Genomic DNA, 19,254 nt, shown 5'->3' on the forward strand with positions numbered 1-19,254 from the left:
GTGCCTACTTTTGGCGGCGCTGTTGGTGCATTTCTGCAGGTCGGGTGCGCTCAGGATTTTTGGCTGTGTTTCTCCTGACTGGCGCCATCAGAGAAGGCCCAGCAGCAGCAGCAGCAGTGCGATGGCTGTTTTGCCGGCGAGCTCACGGCGCAGCAGCGCCCCTCCGGCTGAGGCCCAGTACACAAATTATGAGGTGACACACACGCCAAGAACATAGAAACACAGACATAGAACAAAGCCAAAATGCCACAGATATATATATTTCCAGCAAATGCTTGAGTAGCATACATCACAATCAGTAATCACCATTTACTACTCACACAACTAATTACATACATCAACTGCAGCTTTTAGAATACTCAGCAAGTGCAGCTTTTACAATAGAGATCAAATGCAGCTTTTATACTGCTCTTCTTCCTGTTCCTGCCCACGGCGTGTTCTCGTTCTCCACCCTCGCCTTTCAGCACCCGTGGCCTGGAGCATCAAATCTCTCGTATAGGCAATAGTGCATATCACATCCTGACATGAATCTGACAAAGTGATCTTGCTCTTGGAGGAGTTGGTTCTGCCTGGAAAGCGCCATGGAGTAGTAGTCTGAAATCCAGAACACATCACTGGATTCAGGCAATTCTCAAGCAATGTAATGGTTGATCTCTCAACAGAAGTTCATTCGGGCGTTCACCAAACAGAAGGAGCTGCCTGTCTGTGTATGCCATCAGATATCCACGAGCCAAGCACCAGACTCGAGCACTAATTGTCTCTTGCTGATCAACGAATCATGTATGAAGGCAAGGGAGGACCCTCAGACTCTGTTGCAATAACTGTGGCTAACCATGCAGGTGTTGGTTGCTCATCAGGTCAGGATTTGCGCTTCCAAATGCAAGCATCCTGAAAATCTACCAGTAAGCTTCTTGATGCAAGCAAACTCTAACCCAAGAGCTTCTGTTGTTCAACCATTCACATCCCTTCAGGCAAAAGAACAACCAATTTCCCAAAATAAAGTATGTGGAAAAGGCTAGCGGCAGATTGGAGGATAGTTCCCCAGAAAAATAACAAACTCCTTCAAGTCAGCAATGGCCTTTTCTAGGGTAGCAATCATACCTTGTAGATCTTCTATGTTGTTACTGCCAAAGAGCACTGATTTTCTGTAGTTATTGGACGAACGAAGACACTTTGCTGCACTGAACATAGATAATCCAGAGAAGTGACTCACCTCATGCTCATCCCCTCTCCCTTGTTGAAGGGCTCGACATTTGAAGTTATCAAGCATATAGTGGCCTCTCTGCATCCCTTCTATCAATATCCCCAGCTGCTGGAGCATCTCTCGATTGTTGATAAGCCTTCCCTCCGCCTCCTCGGTGATGGTATGGGCTCTTAGAAGCAACTGATTTAGCCGCTCCAGATTCTTGTCGACGTTTGGAAGCTGCAAGCATTTCTTGATGGCAAAGGATACAGCTCTGTTGACAATATCACCTACGACTGCAGGAACAATTATATCCATTGTGAACCTCCGTCGAAGCTGCCGCGATGAAATGAAATGGCAACGGAGATATCAAGTGGTGGTGGTGGTCTAGTATGCCAGGTTTCTCTAGTCTTTCTTTAATGACCTCTTTAACATATCACTGTCTTACCTTCTGATAGTTGCTAGAGTCCCGAAAAATAATTAACATCAATAGCTCTTCTGCTAGTTGGTAGAGTCCCAGAACCAAGATCAACTGTTTTTTTCTTTTCGAAAAGGATGTTGAAACCCCCAATCATTGATGCACACAGCCATATTTTATTATAGTTGATGTAAGGCAACGAGGCCAAAAACATCAACAAGCAGAGTATAAAACATGGGCAACCACGGTCAAACCATTACAAGATATGAAATGAACACCTACACCTAGATCGATTTCTTTCGCGGCAACGCCTCCAAGAAAGAATAAACTCCTCGTGCAAAGTAGCGTTGTCTTGGATGTGGCGGTTGCCTGTTTGTCTTATTACCGAGCAACATCAGAACATGTAGCTGCTTTTATTTCGAGGAGACGAACCAAGACGGCAGGTATACATCAGAAGGAAATGAACCCTCTACATTGCCTTGAGAGTTCAGAAAACTGCAGTGTCAGTGTACTTACCACTATTATGGACTACTGCGTCCGAAAAGGAACGTGAGCTGTGCTACAATTAGTGCTAGAGTGCTCCTACGGTCTAGCAGAGCTTTGCCAATCCCTTTCAGGGTGGATGGATCGACGTCGGAAAGGGGAAGGATGGCACCAACAGACAGCAAAACAGAGTGGTGACTGGAAAGGGGCAGTTGGTGGTTTGGACGCCAGAAGAAATTAACATAGATCCTAACAATCATACATGCTGGTTTTGTACTTGTACTATAAGATCACGTCAAGAAGGCGCAAAACCTAGGAAGTGAAATAAGCAGCCAGATATCCATCATATATCGAGTCCTCTACGCATAAAAGACCTGTATTTTTTACTCAGCACTCACATCAATCTTGTAAAAATGTAGCAGCTGCCCGTAGCTGCTAGGCTCAAATCGAAAGCTAATAGACATCACGGTTTACATCTTCCGGAGGTTACTGATACGTTATCATCGAAGAATGACACTGAGATAGTGGTAGACAGATGACATGTCACATCTTGCCGCGCTCGACTAGTCGACTGCTCTGTACCAATAATTGTGCATTTGTGCACCTCTGTGAAAGAGTCAGCCATGCTACAACTGGAACACTCTTCTTCAACCAGATGAGAGCGAATCAAACATTACTACTGAGAACAGGGCGGATCAACATTACTAGTCACACAAGTCAAAGGGATTGATTACCTATCACATCGGCGTAAAGATGATGCCGCGACCCGCCGCGGCGTCAGGTAAGCAGGCGAGGTTGGCGTCCGTGAAAGCTGAATAAAACTGTTGCTTGTTGATGATTTGGTGCGGCATACAAGAGTATATAAGAGGGTACAAACTGACTTGGGGTAGGGGTACAAAACTGACTTGGACTAGAAGTCGTATACCATAATGACTACTCTAACATTCCCCCGCAGTATCAACGGCAGGCTCGACGACGTTGAGACTGAAACAGATATCTTGAAATGGCTTAGTAGGCAGTGCCTTGGTGAAAATGTCAGCAAACTGAGCCGTAGAGGGAACATGAAGCACCCGAACCTGACCAAGAGCAACCTTTTAACGAACAAAATGAATATCAATCTCAATATGCTTTGTGCGTCGGTGTTGAACTGGATTGCTGGTCATGTAGACTGCGGATATGTTGTCACAGTAGACAATAGTGGCCTGCTCAATAGGCCTGTGTAGCTCGGAGAGTAACTGCCGAATCCAGATTGTATCTGCAACGGCATGTGCCATAGCGCGATACTCAGCCTCGGCCGACGAACGTGAGACTGTAACCTGTCTTTTCGAAGACCAAGAAATCAAATTGTTACCAAAAAAACACAAAAACCGGAAGTGGACCTTCGAGTGTCAGGACAACCAGCCCAGTCTGCATCAGAGTATGTGGTAAGCGAGTTTGGAGAAGAATTATTGAGGTGGAGACCATGATTGAGAGTTCCTTTTAAATACCGAAGAATGCGTTTAACATGATTATAGTGAGGAACCCGGGGATCATGCATATAGAGACATGCTTGTTGAACAGCAAAAGAGATTCCAGGACGAGTAATGGTGAGATATTGGAGAGCACCTGTTAGGCTACGATAGAGAGTAGGATCAGAAAAGGGTTCACCGGTAGCTGAAAGTTTAAAACTAGTATCGACAGGAGTGCGAGATGATTAACAGTCAAGCATACCAGCATGATTAAGAAGATCAAGAATATACTGGCGTTGGGAAAGAAAAAGGCTGGAGGAATCTCGAACAACAGCAATGCCTAAGAAATGATGAAGGAGTCCTAGGTCAGTCATAGAAAATTCAGATCTAAGAAGAGAGACAATATGATCTAAGAACTTTTGAGAGGAGGCGGTAAGAATGATATCATCTACATAGAGAAGTAAATAGGCAGTGTCAGAAGTTTGATGATACACAAAAAGAGAGGTGTCGGAGAGAGATGGAGTGAAGCCTATTGTTTGAATGAAGGAGGAAAAGCGTTGAAACCAAGCTCGTGGGGCCTGTTTAAGACCGTAGAGAGATTTCTGAAGAAGACATACATGAGTTGGAAAGGATGGATTTTCAAAACCCAGAGGTTGCTGGCAGTAGACAGTTTCTTGAAGGGAACCATGGAGGAAAGCATTTTTAACATCAAGTTGGTGAATGGGCCATGAAGAGGAGACAGCAACACTAAGAACGGTGCGAATGGTGCTAGGTTTAACAACAGGAGAGAAGGTTTCTTCGTAATCAATTCCTTGTTGCTGAGAAAAGCCACGACAAACCCACCTGGCTTTATATCGTGAGAGGCTCCCATCGGAGTGGAACTTTTGGCAAAAAATTCATTTGCCAGAAACAATATTTGTATTGGGAGGACGAGGAACAAGTTACCAGGTGTTGTTTTGAAGTAAAGCATTATATTCTTCTTGCATGGCAGCGGCCCAATTGGGATCAAGTAGAGCAGTTTTGTAATTCTTTGGAAGAGAAGTGAGAGATACGGAGGTATGAAGGTTTAGGCGGTCTTGGGGTTGATGAAATCCTGATTTGGCCCTAGTACGCATGCGATGATCATTAATCGGGGCTGCTGTAGGAATAGCACGAGGGGGTAAGGTGGGTACTGGTGAGTCCGGCGCAGCGGAAGAGTCGGACGAAGGAGTAGGGCTGGGTGGTGGAGTGGGAGCAGGGCTGGGTGGTGGAGTGGGAGTAGGGGCCGGGGGTGTTGGGGAGGGAGCAGGGGTCGGGGGTGTTGGGGACGTCTCGGGTGGGGTGAGTGTATGGTTGGGATTGGCTATGGTGGATGTTAATGGTGGTGGTGATAATGTGTTCGGCAGGTAGGGGAGTATATAGTTGGAAAGGACGGGGAGAGGGGGTGTTTGCGGAGCTAGGGGTGTTGGATGGTGTAGTATTGCGTTGTGAGAAAGAAAAAATGTGCTCAGCAAACGTGACATGACGAGAGACATGAACGTGTCCGGTGTGAAGGTCGAGACAGCGATAGCCTTTGTGCTCGTCAGAGAAGCTGAGAAAAGCACATGGGATAAAGCGTGATGACAATTTATTTGCAGAAGTGGCGTAGGCATTGGGAAAACAGAGACAGCCGAAAACACGAACCGCGGAGTAGTCGGGGTGGGAAAGAAAGAGGGAATAATAGGGAGTAGTGTTGGGTTTAGTTTTAGAAGGTCGAATATTTAGAAGGAAGGTGGCCATGTGTAGGGCTTCAGCCCAAAACTTGGGAGGCATAGATGATTGAATGAGGAGAGTGCGAACTATATCATTGAGGGTGCGAAGAGAGCGTTCTGCTTTACCATTTTGAGGGGAGGTGTAGGGACATGAGAACCTAAGCAGGATGCCATGTTGTAAGAAGAAAGTACGATTTTTAATGTTATCAAACTCGCGACCATTGTCACATTGGATAAAGCGAATTGGGAGAAAGAAGTGAACAGACACATAGCGTTGAAAATTAAGGAAAAGATAATGGACCTCGGATTTGTTGCGTAGAGGAAAAGTCCAGACAAAGTGGGTGAAATCATCTAGGATAACAAGGTAGTATTTAAAACCCGAAACACTTGCAATAGGAGAGGTCCATAAATCACAATGTATTAATTAAAAGGGATAAGTGCTACAAGAACTAAAGGAACTAAAGGGAAGACGCACATGTTTGCCTAATTGACAAGACTCGCAAAACACGGAATTATGAGAGGCCCTATTACATGGTATGATAAATTCACTAAGCATAGAAGCTAAGACGGCGGAGTTGGGATGGCCCAAGCGACGATGCCACAGATCGACGGAGGCCAGCATGGATGTTGGAGGGGTAGCGGCAGGAACTCCATTAAGAGAATAAAGATCACCGGAGCTATTGAAGCGAGCGATCTTGGCCTTGGTCAGGTAATCCTTCACAGATAAACCAAAAGGGTCAAATTCAGCCGAAACTAGATTGTCGCAAGTAAATTGGCGAACAGAGATAAGATTTTTAATGAGGGCGGGTGCAACTAGAACATCGCGAAGTAAAAGAGGTTTGGTGTAAGAGGGAAGTTGAGCCTGACCAACACAATATATAGGAATAGATGATCCATCTCCAAGGATAATGGAAGGGAAAGGAGATTTAGTGCAAGAAGATAACCAATTACTAGATGCAGACATATGACTAGAGGCCCCTGAATCAAAGATCCAATCCGTACCTGAGTTTCCTTGTGCAGTAAAGTTATTCATGGCCTGGAGAAAGGCAGCTTGATCCCAGCTCGGCGTCGCAGGTGAGGGTGGCGTCGGAAGCAGTGCCGGCGGATACGATGGTGAAGGCAGTAGGGCCGGCTGGGGAGTGTAGTAAGCATTGGCGGGCTGTGGTGGGGGTGGCGTCGGAGATTGTGTCAGCAAGAGATATTGGTGCGGCGAGGATGGGTGTAGGGTAGTTTTGTGGAGCTATGGTGAGGGCCGAGAGAGAGGCGGCCGCCGCGTTAGCAGCCTTGGCGATGAGTGCGGCCCGGCGCTCGAAGTAGCCGGGCGGCGGCGGCGGCGGTGGCGTTGGCGGAGCCATACCCTAAACCCTGGGACCGGTATCTGATACCATGAAAGCTGAATAAAACGGTTGCTTGTTGATGATTTGGTGCGGCATACAAGAGTATATAAGAGGATACAAACTGACTTGGGGTAGGGATACAAAACTGACTTGGACTAGAAGTCATATACCATAATGACTACTCTAACGGTCCGGGCCACTGGGAAAGGGTCAGAGACGGCAGCCGAGCGGCGGCGATAACGGAAGGTCTTCTGTCTGCCGGTGAATCGTCACCGGCGACCACTTCCGGCCATGGCGCCGCGCAGCCGCCAACGCTGGTCGCGCCCGCGGTCATGGGCATTTGATGCTGCGGAGGAACGGAAGAAGTCTTGCGAGCAGAACGGGACCACCTCCATTGGCGGCCTCCCCGCATAGAGGAGCCCCTACTGGGCCGGCCCATGACGAACTGTAACGGCGATAGCACTACGTAAAAAATGACCAGCCCATGTAAAAAAATTGTCACCGGTTTTGAAGTAGGAGTATTTGTCTGTTTTTTCGGTCGATTTTTCTTTTGGTTTTCCCAGCCTGGGTTTTGCTCGGTTTTCACTTTTTTTTTTGTGAACGGTTTTCACATTTTTCTTTTTCTTCATTTCAAAGGGCCGCGCTACGCGTAGGCCGGCGGATCTTTCCAAAAGATCCGCCATCTCCTGCATCGTTGGATTGAGCCGCAAATAGCCATCTGATCTCCCAAATGAGGTGTGTCCAGAATTGCAACAGGGTAGATGTTGCGCTACTCGCTCTACAACAATTGTTTTGTTGCAAAACCAACGGAGCGTTATTTTTTGCTGTATTTTTTAATTTTCATCTTTAAGTTGTTTTGCAACAAAGATGATGTTGCAGGTGGATTTTTGCAACAGTGGTGGTGTTGTAGAATTATTATTTTCGTCTTCACCTTTTTTGCAACATAGATGATGTTGCGGGGAGGACTTTTGCAACATGAATAATACTATAGATTTTTTTCACTAAAAATATGATGTCGTCTATGGTGTGAATCAATAAATTTATGCAACAGAGATGATGTTGCGGGAGGACTTTTGCAACAAAGCATTTGTTGCAAAAAATATAAAAAAAGCATCGATGGCCAGAGCGATGGAGGGCGAGAGGGGAGTCCGGAGTGGCACAACTGGGCTGATGATGGTGGCCGGAGTGTAGCTTGGGTGTGCGCGTTCGAGCGGGCGTAGGAAGGCGGAGAGTACATAAGAAAAGGGTAAGGACACGTGTTGCACGTAGGAGGCGGCGGATGCAGTGCGCGTGATCCGCTGGCTGAACAATATTTTCCTTTTCAAAATGCCTGAACTTCTTCAACTTTATGAGTATTTTTTGAATCTATGAACATTTTTTCTCAAATTCATCAACTTTTTTCAAGCTTTCTGAACTTCTTTCAATTTCGCATTTTTTGCAAAAAAATATTGAACTATTTCAATTTCCTTATTTCTAAAACCATTCTGAACTCTTTTCAAATTCATAATTTTTTAAATTTTGTGTTTTTTAAATTGGCAAGTTTTTTTTTGTATTTTTCATATTCATGTTTTTCTCGAAAGTCAACAGTCAATTGTTCAAGGGTCGAGCAGGTCAACCGCTCAACAATGGGCTGATCAACTGAACGAATGAAAGGGGCAGTTGAGTAGGCGCTCGGTTGTTAGGTTGGCCCACGCGGGAGAGGCGTGCGAGTGCTAGTAATGCTAAAACTGGTGCTGAACGTGCCAAATAGGAGGTCTCGTGTCCAATACAGTGATCATGAACATTTTTGAAAAAAGAGTGACCATTATATGAAAACATGAACTTTTTTAATTTTGTGATTTTTCTTTAAAAAAGAGTAGATCTTTTGAAAACACGAAATTTTTATTTTTTTTAAAGCAAACAAATTTGAAATGTCAAACATGTTTGGGATTTTCAAAATATCAAACACTTTCTGAAAATGTGAACAATTTTTCGAAAAATTGATTTTTTTTAATAAAAAATTAGGAACATTTTTAAAGTTCAAAAACAAACTATTAAAAAGCGAGTATTTTTTAAAATTCTTGAATTTTTTTAAGATTTGTGATCAAATTTTGAAAAAGGGGTCATTTTTTGAAATTAGAAACACTAATTGAAAATGTGGGAATTTTTTGAATTTGTAAACAATCTTTGAAACACATAAAAAATATTTGAAAATTTCAAGCATTTTTTTAAAGAATAAAACTTAAAAAAGAAGAAACACCAGAAAACCGCTAAAAAATCAAACATGAAAAAAAACTTGAATCGTACCAGAAACTTCAGGAAGAATCCTAAAACCAAAAATAACATGTAGCATGAACTTGGCCGGCTCATGACACGTTGCCTGTCGTTTGCCGCATTAAGTGGCTAATGAAAATTTTTGTTACACACAAGCTATATCTCGCTTATTGTGAGATGTAGCCCCGCATCGCCTGTGACGCTCCATTAAAGATACTACGAGTCATGTACTTCACTATATCGGATACACGACGATAATTGAAGGGAATAGTGATGTGAATTGGATTTCTGATGCTTGTGAGATGTAGGCCACAAGTGAATATGTGTTTACACTTAGATGTGAGACTAATTCATGAAAGTCTTGCAAGCAAACCATCTTAACTAATTCAATGATGGAAAGATAACTCACATCATGAGAGAAAATCTGCACTAAAGTAGAATGGCTTCAAGACTTTTGATGGACTTGCCGGTGATTGAAAAGTCAATTCCGACTATCCTCATGAACTGTGACAATCAAACAGTATTTGTCATGGTAAGGAATTCAAAGGACAACATGCAATCCAGAAAGCATATAAGAAGAAGATTGAGATCTATAAGTCACTTAAGGAACTCCAGGCTAATAGTGTTGGACTATATCCAATCAGCTAAGAATCTGTTGGATCTCTTCACAAAAGGGTTATCATGTGTTGTGATAGAAAATGCATCGATGGTGATGGGTATGACACCTGGATGAGTTTCCATGGTGGTAATCCGACCTATGTAATCGAAGATCCCTTGAAGTAGGACCTTATAAAACCAACTACTCACTTGAGGAGAGTAACTTTACTATCACACTCCATTTGAGATGCACTGCTCTCACGTATGGTAGGTTAACTTTTGTCTCAATGCATTTTGAGGCTTGTATAAGAAAGATGCTATCCTACAAAGCTATATTTGAAAGAAGCCCGAGTGATGATCACAGTCTATAAGATAGGGTAATCTCTAGTAAGATCACTAATATGCTCCAACGGTGGGTTACCTTCAGGAGCCTAGTATAGGTAAAACAATTGGTGACACTTTCTTTACGAAAACTAACAATTCAAGGCATAGTTTATTGTTCAGTCGTTGAGAAGTGTACCTCTTTGCTTTAGGTGTGTGTTTAATCTCAACTGGTCTCCACTGAAAATACTGGTATATCAAAATCGTGTTTGGAACATAGGACAACACAATGTGGCATTGAGATCTGGTCGCGGATTATTGAATTATAAATAGGCCTTGGGACCATATATGAAACAATAATTTCAGAAAATCTCAAAGGCCCGTGTGAGGTTTCATGACATGGTGAAAAGTTTAGTCCTACTATGCTAGTGAAGTAGAGCTGATACCAAAACATAAGAGACTATCTCTTTCACATGCTATTAGTGTTTGAGAAGAGGAGTAGTGTCACAGCCCCAGATCAGCCCTTGTTTGACTTTTGCTTGTTCCTCATGTCATCATGTTTAATTTTCAAAGAATTTTGAATTGGGGATGACCAAGCCCTGGCACTAAATCAATTCAACTAGGTTCAAGTAAACAATATTTTCAATGAACTCAAATGCCCTTTAGAAAAGTTCATGATTTTTGTTAAAGGTGAAAACCTCTGCCAAAAATGATGCACCTATTTCTAGGCCATCCTGGATTTTTGAATTAAATCTTATTGTATTTGACTTTTGGGCATTTAAATGCTATAAATAATTTAAATGTTCAAATAATGCTGGAACTATTTTTGGGCCACTGAAATAATTCAGCAAGTGTCCATGAATATTTTCAGGATTTTAGGAAATGCCTTGGTATTTTTCCTAAACTCAAAACAGAGGCAAATAATTAGAAAACAAAAACAAATTAGAAAAACAGAAAGCAGAGAGAGAAGATACCTACCTGGCACCCACCAAAGCCACCTGGCCGGCCCAGCTGGCGGCCCAGCCCACCAGGCGCTCTCCTGTCGCCTTCCTCCTCGCGCCAGTAGGCGAGGGCGCGTGCCCGACGCGCGCAGCTACACGCCGCGGCCACCTCCTCCCTCCCTGCCTGCCTGGCTCCGCCTCGACGCGTCTGGACGATGCCACGCGACCCCCAGAGCCGTCCGGCTCTCCCTCTCTCTCCCCCGAACGCTCTCCCCCTCCTCTGTTCTTCCCGCCCGAACGCCTCCGTCGCCGCCGCTCGCCACCACCGCCATCCCGGCGACGCCCTGAGATGCCCAAGAGCTCCGCCTAGTATCCCTCTTCCTCCTCGTCGAGCTGTGCAACGCCGGACGCCCCCGAGTGCCTCCACGTCGTCGTCTTCAACCTCCCAACGCCGGAGATCCCTCTCGCCGCCCCGCTCGCTCCGGTGCTTCCCCGAGCACGCCGAGGCCACCTCTGCACTCACTGTGAGCCCCTGAACCGTTTCCCCCTACTCCCGTGCTCGATTTCGAGCTCTAGCTAGACTAGCCACCATGCCCGAAGCTCGCCGCCGTGGCTCCGGCGACCAAATGGCCCCGCGCGTGCGTCCGTTGCACTCGCGACGTCCCGTAGAGCAACGCTAGCGCGATAGCCAGTTGTTTGCAAGCCGCAGCGCTAACCCCGCACCCACCCGAACTCCGGCGGCCGCAAAAGAGCCCGCCTTCGTCAACTCCGTCCACCCCAGACCCTCCCGCTTGCACTGCTAGCTGCGCACGAGCCTCAGCTGCGCGTAGCACCAATCCGCTGTCCAAATGGTCGCCGGTGGACGATTTCCGACGTGCTTCGCCGCGTCTGGACTCGCCGGCGTCGGGTCGCCGGCGTGTTTGACCCGTTCGACCTGGGGTTTGACCCCGTCTGACCAGAGGTTTGACCTCTCTCTCTCACTTACATGCGGGCCCCGCCCGACTAACTAAGCTAGTTAGGGCTAATCCTATTTAGGTTAGTTAGGTTAGCCGCTGACTAGTGGGCCCTGGCCCCTGTTAATTAGCTAAGTGTTAAATTAACTTAAGTTTAAACACACAGCCACTGACGTGTGGGTCCATGGACTAATTAGCTTAGATTAACTTTTAGTTAGTGCTAATTAACCCTCTTAGTTGACTGAGTCACTGACCAGTGGACCCCACTGGTCAGGTTTGACCTGACCGGGTTAGTTGACCTGCTGACGTCACACTGACGTCAGGCTGACGCAGTAAAGCATTATCTGGATTTAAGTTTATTCAGGAAATTCCAGAAAATAGTATAAACTTCTAAAAATCATATAAAATCAACCGTAGCTCAGAATGAAATAATTTATATATGAAAAATTATCAGAAAAATGCAATCTATCCATCTGTATCATTTTCATGCATGTCAAACTAAGTTATACCTGCTGTATAGGTGAAAACATGATAATGCACTATTTGAATTCATAGTTTGAATGTGAATTTGAATCTTTGGTTCAAATCAACTCAAACCATTCTGTTCTAGCTTGCATTAGCCCAAAACACATTCATATTGCCATGTCATAGCATGCATCATATTGTGCATTGCATTGATCGTGCCTTTCTCTGTTTGCCGGTAATCGTCCCCTCTCAGTAGCCGATGCTCCGATGACGTGATCGATGACACCGATGAAGAACTATAATATCTTCAGAAGTGCTAGGCAAGCAAAACCCCCCCTTGTTCAATCCGATACAATCCCATTCTCTCGCTCCTGCTCTCTTCTACTGCATTAGGACAATCGATTCAACTGTTACATGCTGCGGTAGTTGAACCCCTTTTCCTCTGCATGACCTGTCATTGCCACAGTAAATAGATGAAACCCACTAGCATGAGTAGGAGTTGTTTGAGCCCTGATGTGCCTACTCATTCATGCTTGTTTGTCATGCCTGCTACTGCTTAGAGTTGAGTCCGGTCTGATTCGTCGGGGATGAATTGGAATGGTGATGAACATGTCCTACTGTGTGTGAGCTAAGTGTGTGAACACGATTTGGTAAAGGTAGCGGTGAGAGGCCATGTAGGAGTGCATGGTGGGTTGTCTCATTGAAGCCGTCCTCAGGAACTGAGTTCTGTGTTTGTGATCCATGATACAGTTACTATCATGCATTGGGCCCGAAACCAATGGACCCTCTCGGCTTCTTAATCACCCTTGTCCTCTGTCCAGGAGTTGCAAGTAGTTTCTGGTGTTTGTAGTATGCTGGAGGCCGTGGACAGCGCTGACCGAGGGGTGGGCTGTGATGCGGTAGGCACGTGGCACGGTGTACCGGGCGCCCGTTTGGTGTCTCGGGAACCCTGCACACATCGTTCGGGGCCGTATGTGGAAACCTCGGCCGGACTCCCTGCGGATGGAACCTGAATAGGCGATAAACCTGGACTAGAGACTTGAGTGTTTAGGTAGGCTGTGGCCGACACCCTCGCTGGGCTTCCGCTTGAAGGTTGCCGAGTACATGTCGTGTAAACGGCGGTAAGTGGTGAGAGCGTGTGTGTCGAAGTACACCCCTGCAGGGTTAACATCATCTATTCGAATAGCCGTGTCCGCGGTAAAGGACTTCTGGGTTGCCTATAACAGTTCATAGACAAGTGAAAGTGGATACTCTAAAATGCGCAAGATAAGCGTGAGTGCTATGGATGGCGTTCTCGTAGGGAGACGGGGGCGAATCCATAGTGGTGTATTGATATGGTGAATATGTGGACTCGTGTGCGCCACCTCAAAAGAGTTACTTGCAGTCGTAGTTAGGATAGCCACCGAGTCAAAGCTGGCTTGCTGCAGTTAAACTCCACCACCCCCTTTGTTGATACCGATGCATATGTAGCTAGTTCTGATGTAAGTCTTGCTGGGTACATTTGTACTCACGTTTGCTTATTTTATGTTTTGCAGAGAGACGTCAGTCTCGCTAGTAGTTCCGTGTGGACTTCGACGTTTAACTTGATACCTCAGCTACGATCTTGTGCCCTCGGCAGGATCTAGTAAATAGTCAGGCTTCTCAGCCTTTTTCATTTGTAGATGTCTGTACTCAGACATGTTGAGCTTCCGCATGTGCTTTGACTTGTATGCTCTGAATGTTGGGTCATGAGACCCATGTTTGTAATATCTCGCTCTTCGGAGCCTAATGAATAAATACTCTGAGTCGTAGAGTCTTGTTGTGATGCCATGTTGTATTTGCACATATCGAGCATATTGTGTGTATGATTGAAATGCTTGGTATGTGTGGGATCCGACAATCTAGTTGTCTATCCTTAGCAGCCTCTCTTATGGGGAAATGTAGTCTAGTGCCTCCTTGAGCCATAGTAGTCCGCTACAGCCCGGTTCACCGGAGTCCTGTTAGCCCAGCACTACTGCTCCGGAACACTCGACTGGCCGGCATGTGATTCACTTCGTTCCTGTGTCTGTCCCTTCGGGGAAATGTCACGCGGTGACATCCGGAGTCCTGCCTAGCCTGCTACATCCCGGGTTCCCGGAGTCCTGTTAGCCCAGTGCTACAGCCCGGATTCGCACGCTGCTGACCGACACGTTCAATGTTGATTCATGTATGCCTGTCCCCATACGTTAGTGCCGCTTTGGGTTCACGACTAGCCATGTCGGCCCGGATTCTCTGTCATATGGATGCTAGCGACATTGTCATATACGCGAGCCAAAAGGCGCGAACGGTCCCGGGCCATGGTAAGGCGACACCCGTGGGAGTACCGTGCGTGAGGCCGCAAAGTGATATGAGGTGTTACAGGCTAGATCGGTGTGACTTGAAATCGGGGTCCCGACAAGTAGTACACACGCGTTTCTTCACTGACTCTTGCCTCGCTATGCCGCGCCATCCATGCGTCACGCACACGTCGTGTTTCGTGAATGAGCCGAGCCGAGCTCAGAGTTATGTCATGCGTGTACTTTATTTTTACCGGTCAAGAATTGATAAAAAAGTGTCATTTAATTAAGAGCGATTTACAAACGCGTTATGATCAGAGATGCCGGATTGTTGGTTATTACCGACTCGCATGGGCCTAGCGTCACGTCTCCTTACTCGACATCTTATATATTGTAGGCGGTGGTAACCCTAGCCGTCACCTGATCAGATCGCATATATTTTGCCTCCTCCATCACAACCCACCGTCATTTCTCTTTTTGTTGTGCTGATTCTGGCGATCCCATCACGTCAACCACGTGCACGACTGTACGAGGGAGCAGGCCTCCGGAACCCTGTTTTTTGTGATCCGACACTAGGAGAAGGGTGTTAGGTTTTTGCATAGCGTCTCAGCACGACTGCTTGCCTCTGATTGTCTTCGAACACTAACTCGACTACGTTCTCGACCTCCCCACCTACATCATGGGTGACAACTCCGACGCCGCAAAGAAGAAGGCCGCAAGGACACAACTGCATGCAGCTGCCAGCCGCCGTCGCGGCTTTGACCTAGACGACTGGAAGTTATGATCCGTTCATCCCGTTTTACTCGCTTATGCTTTGCAGTACTTAGCATGTTCCTAGATATGCCAATTCTATGTCTAGTGCACTCTCTCGCATGGTTAAGCATATTAGTAGTATGAGATTAATAGTGCTGTTGTTATGGTCATGATTTATTTCTAGATTGATAATCAGAAAATTGGCAATTTCTATTAGCGCTACTAATAGAAAGTTTTCATTCTCCAAAGCGAAGGGCTATTACTTGACGGAGTAAAGCTCCAAATGAAACCACATCCAAAGGATGTTGTGTTAACCTAGAGAATTGTTGTTTTCCTCAGTGCTCAGGCGACTAAAAGATATACTACTAGATTTGTAATTCTTTTCACGAAAACGGTTGCATTCTAGAGATAGATCTCTAGATTAACACGAGGTCCACCAATAATGTGAGCACAATTCCTTTTCCATTTTTGTGGAAAAATGTGAGCACAAGTCGATCTCAAAGAATATCATGTCGTCCTCAACCAATTGCTTTGGCACAATCCGATGGTGCCCGTGCGATCGAATTGTCAAAGTCATGCAAATACAATCACAGCTCCGCCGAAAGTAACATGTCTGCGGGTAAGCTTCAAGGGGTGCAATTGCAGCAACTCAAGAGAATACTGCAACGCACGCAGGAAATTCATTGCCACTATCAATTGTCACTATTCTCTGTTTTCAGAAAACATTCATGTCACCATCGGCCAACGCCAATATCATCAACACTGTCCATCTTATCGGAATACTGAAGCTGATGCTGATGAGAGCCGAGCAACTTGGCGCCTGTCGATCATCTCATCAAGTATTTTACAGCATTTTTTCATGTTAATTCACCCTGCGGCGTTACTTGGTGTTACAGAAACAGTTTTAAATCTCATCAAGCTGTATTTACTAGGTGTTACAGAAACAGTTTTAAATCTCATCAAGCTGTATGCACTAAGTGTTACAGAAACAGTTTTAAACGGAAGGTGCTTGCTTCTCCCAGGAAATAGAGGCACCGAGGTCGAGGGTCTTATGATTCGCAAGAATTCAACAACAAAAAGAATAGGAAATAAGTACGTAGGAGATCAGACGTCAGGATATATTGAATCCTACAGAAATAAAAGAAATTTAATGAAGTTAGAATGAATCAAAATTCATACGAAACAGTCTACAGAAAAAACATCCATGAATTTTTCCATACACTACACAGATCATACAAACCGATACAGGACGCATATAAAACCTAGCACTTCGTGTGAACACGCAAGGATCCCGTACCAATCACCCACAGGATTAACTAAAACCATGTGCTTTTTTATTATAAACAATTAAAACAATGTGCTGCTATAGTGTTTACCACCTACTAGCTGCTGGTTTTCATGAAGCATATCTCATGCCTGATCTGTTTTATTTCGTACATCCTGTATGGAGACTTTGGTGTTTCCAATGTCTTCAAAGAAAACGACACATCTGAAAATATACCTAAATGATAAGTGCCACACGTCAGGTGCGTGGCACTTCGGACCTAACGTTTTTCGATGGCAATTTCAGTCACGGCAGGATGGCAATTTTCAGTGACAGACGGCAAGTTTATATCAAAAGTAAACTGAAGCACAAAAGTTGCCATGCTCTGCAACTAAAGTTGTCATCCCCGCATCACTAAACTTGCTGTCGAAAACGTTCGAAGTAGCCATGTGCTCGTACCTGACGTGTGACACTTATCAAGGTTCAATATATATTGAGATACCAAGGGGCCAACGACGGCTAGTTTGGTAAGCTACCAACAAAAAATTGCAGTAGATTTACTATATTGAGATAGACAAGCAGGTACAGAAGCTCTCACCTTCTCTTTGGAATTTGGAATTGCAGAAAGAAGTTTCAGTACATTGTGGAGGATAGAGACGAGCATATTTGATTTGTACCAAGTACCAACAGCAACTATGTCGTCAAAATTATGTATGCGAGTATTACAAAGCCTCGAGGATGCAACCTGAGTAATGACCATTGCATCCCGCAAAATTACAGGTACAGGGTGAACTTTCAGTTCAGTACATTTGTCCGGGGTTGAGCAGGCAATGTACGGTATGGTTCACCTTCTCCTCATCGGAGACAGATCTTACAGTAAGAAAGACTAGCACCAGTTCACTATTCGAAAGAAAGGGACGTGACTGGGCATTAGTATTGCAGGTTACAGAGGAGGACAGTGGCATCTTGCTCTGCTCAATGCCTCAAATGGTGTAGTCTGACCACTGCTGTATGAAGGAGGTATGGTCCATGGACTCCCCAGGCATGTCGTCCCCCTTCTTCCCGCCGATCAGCCTCGCGGGGTTCCCCACCGCGGTGCTCCTCGGCGGCACATCGATGAGCACCACCGACCCGGCACCGATCTTGGCCCCGGCGCCAATCAACACGTTGCCCAGGATCGTCGCCCCGGCGCCAATCAGAACGCCGTCCCCGATCTTGGGGTGCCGGTCGCCCACCGCCTTGCCGGTCCCGCCCAGCGTGACGTGGTGGAGGATGGAGACGTTGTCGCCGACGACGGCCGTCTCGCCGATGACCACGCCGGTGGCGTGGTCCAGGAGGACGCCCTTTCCGATGGCGGCGGCCGGGTGGATGTCGACGGCGAAGACCTCGGCGACCCGGGACTGGAGCGCGAGCGCGAGGGCGCGGCGGTTCTGCGCCCAGAGGACGTGCGCGACGCGGTGGGCCTGGACGGCGAGGAAGCCCTTGTAGTTGAGGAGGCAGTGGGAGAAGCCGGCGCAGGCGGGGTCCCGGGAGCGCACGGCGAGGAGGTCGGCGACGGCGGCGGCGCGGATGGTGGGGTGCGCGGCGAGGGAGCCGACGAAGAGGTCGTAGAGGAGCGTGGAGAGGAGGGTGGAGGAGCAGAGCTTGTTGGCGAGGTGGAAGGAGAGGGAGCGCTCGAGCGAGGGGTGGGAGAGCACGGTGGCGTAGAGGAAGGACGCGAGCGCCGGCTCGGCGTCGGCGTCGCGGCGCGCCTCGGCCTTGATCTGGGACCAGACCCAGGACTCGTCGTTGCCGGACTCCGGGGGCGGGTAGGACGGCACCACGGCGGGGTGGAGGGCCGGCGGGCTGTGGCGGCGCTGCTGGGGGTCGGCGCGGAGGGGCTGACCCGCCGTCATCGTCGTCGTCGTCGTCGCCGTCGTCGCGTCGATGGCGTCTGGGCCGTTGGCTTGTGAGGGCGCCGTGAGTCTTGGGTGCCGTCGGCGGAACGGATGTATAGGCGCGGGGCGAGTACAGCCACGTCCAGCGTGGTGGACCAGCCAGCCAGCAGCCAATGGAATGGAAACTTTTATCTCAACCTAAGGTGGTATCCCTCAAAAAAAAAAAAAACTAAGGTGGTACACACGACACGAAGAGCACGAGCCCGAGTTGCCGAGAGCAAGCGAAGGCGACACGACTGGTGTGGGCAGCGTACACACGGTGGCACTGACTTCTCCGCAAATAAAAAACCAAAGTGTTACGCGTCGGACGGCTTATCTTTTGAGAAAAAGATCGGTCGGGTCACTGGATCCGGCTGTCCAATCTTTTTTTTGACAAATCATCTCCTCCTTTATTCAATCACAATTGTATCATTTACAAAAAAAGGAACGTTTCGGGACGGCACGCCGGCTGAAATTTCAGCCGGTCGCTCTAGTGGCCCACGCACCGCACGACGTCCCTTATCTTATCTTTTCCCCACACCATACCACATCCAAATCGTATCCTCTCTCACTTTCCTACCTCGTCGCCGCCCAATCTTCTTGGCTCTCCTCCCCGACCTCTCCTACAACAAGCTCCACGGGCTCTCCGCCAAACACGTCATGCTGCTGATGTGAGGTTCAGCCATGGCATGCGAGCTCATAGAATTAGGGGCGGCCATGGCCTGCAAGCTCTCACTGCAAAATACGGCGGGGGCGACGAGCGATCCCATGGCCGATGCTGCAAGCGAGGTGGATGCCGGCGGATTGGACGGCGAGGTCGTGGCGTCGCGCTTCCCCCCACTACCGGGTGAGTTTTTTTGGCTGGAACGGGTGAGTTTTTTGGCTGGAACCAGACCGG

At 47.1% G+C, this 19,254-nt stretch overlaps 1 protein-coding gene and 1 long non-coding RNA gene across 2 annotated transcripts; both read right to left on the reverse strand.

The window, feature by feature from the left end:
- Positions 1 to 228: 228 nt before the first annotated feature.
- On the reverse strand, positions 229 to 2,372 carry LOC109786039 (uncharacterized). Its single transcript, XR_005773195.3, has 2 exons — positions 1,214 to 2,372; positions 229 to 1,137 (listed from the first exon to the last, which is right to left on the reverse strand). It is a non-coding gene; the product is annotated as an uncharacterized lncRNA (long non-coding RNA).
- A 14,757-nt stretch (positions 2,373 to 17,129) lies between these two features.
- On the reverse strand, positions 17,130 to 18,795 carry LOC109739698 (probable serine acetyltransferase 1). The gene has a single exon (XM_020298764.4). The coding sequence runs from the start codon at positions 18,333 to 18,335 to the stop codon at positions 17,424 to 17,426; it is 912 nt and encodes a 303-aa protein (XP_020154353.1). The 5' UTR covers positions 18,336 to 18,795; the 3' UTR covers positions 17,130 to 17,423.
- Positions 18,796 to 19,254: the final 459 nt, after the last annotated feature.

Source organism: Aegilops tauschii, chromosome 3 (genome assembly GCF_002575655.3).
Source record: "Aegilops tauschii subsp. strangulata cultivar AL8/78 chromosome 3, Aet v6.0, whole genome shotgun sequence".
NCBI lineage: Eukaryota > Viridiplantae > Streptophyta > Magnoliopsida > Poales > Poaceae > Aegilops > Aegilops tauschii.

Coding starts and splice junctions, on each gene's coding strand:
- LOC109739698 (XM_020298764.4), bottom strand. CDS start 18,335: ATGACGGCGGGTCAGCCCCTCCGCGCCGACCCCCAGCAGCGCCGCCAC.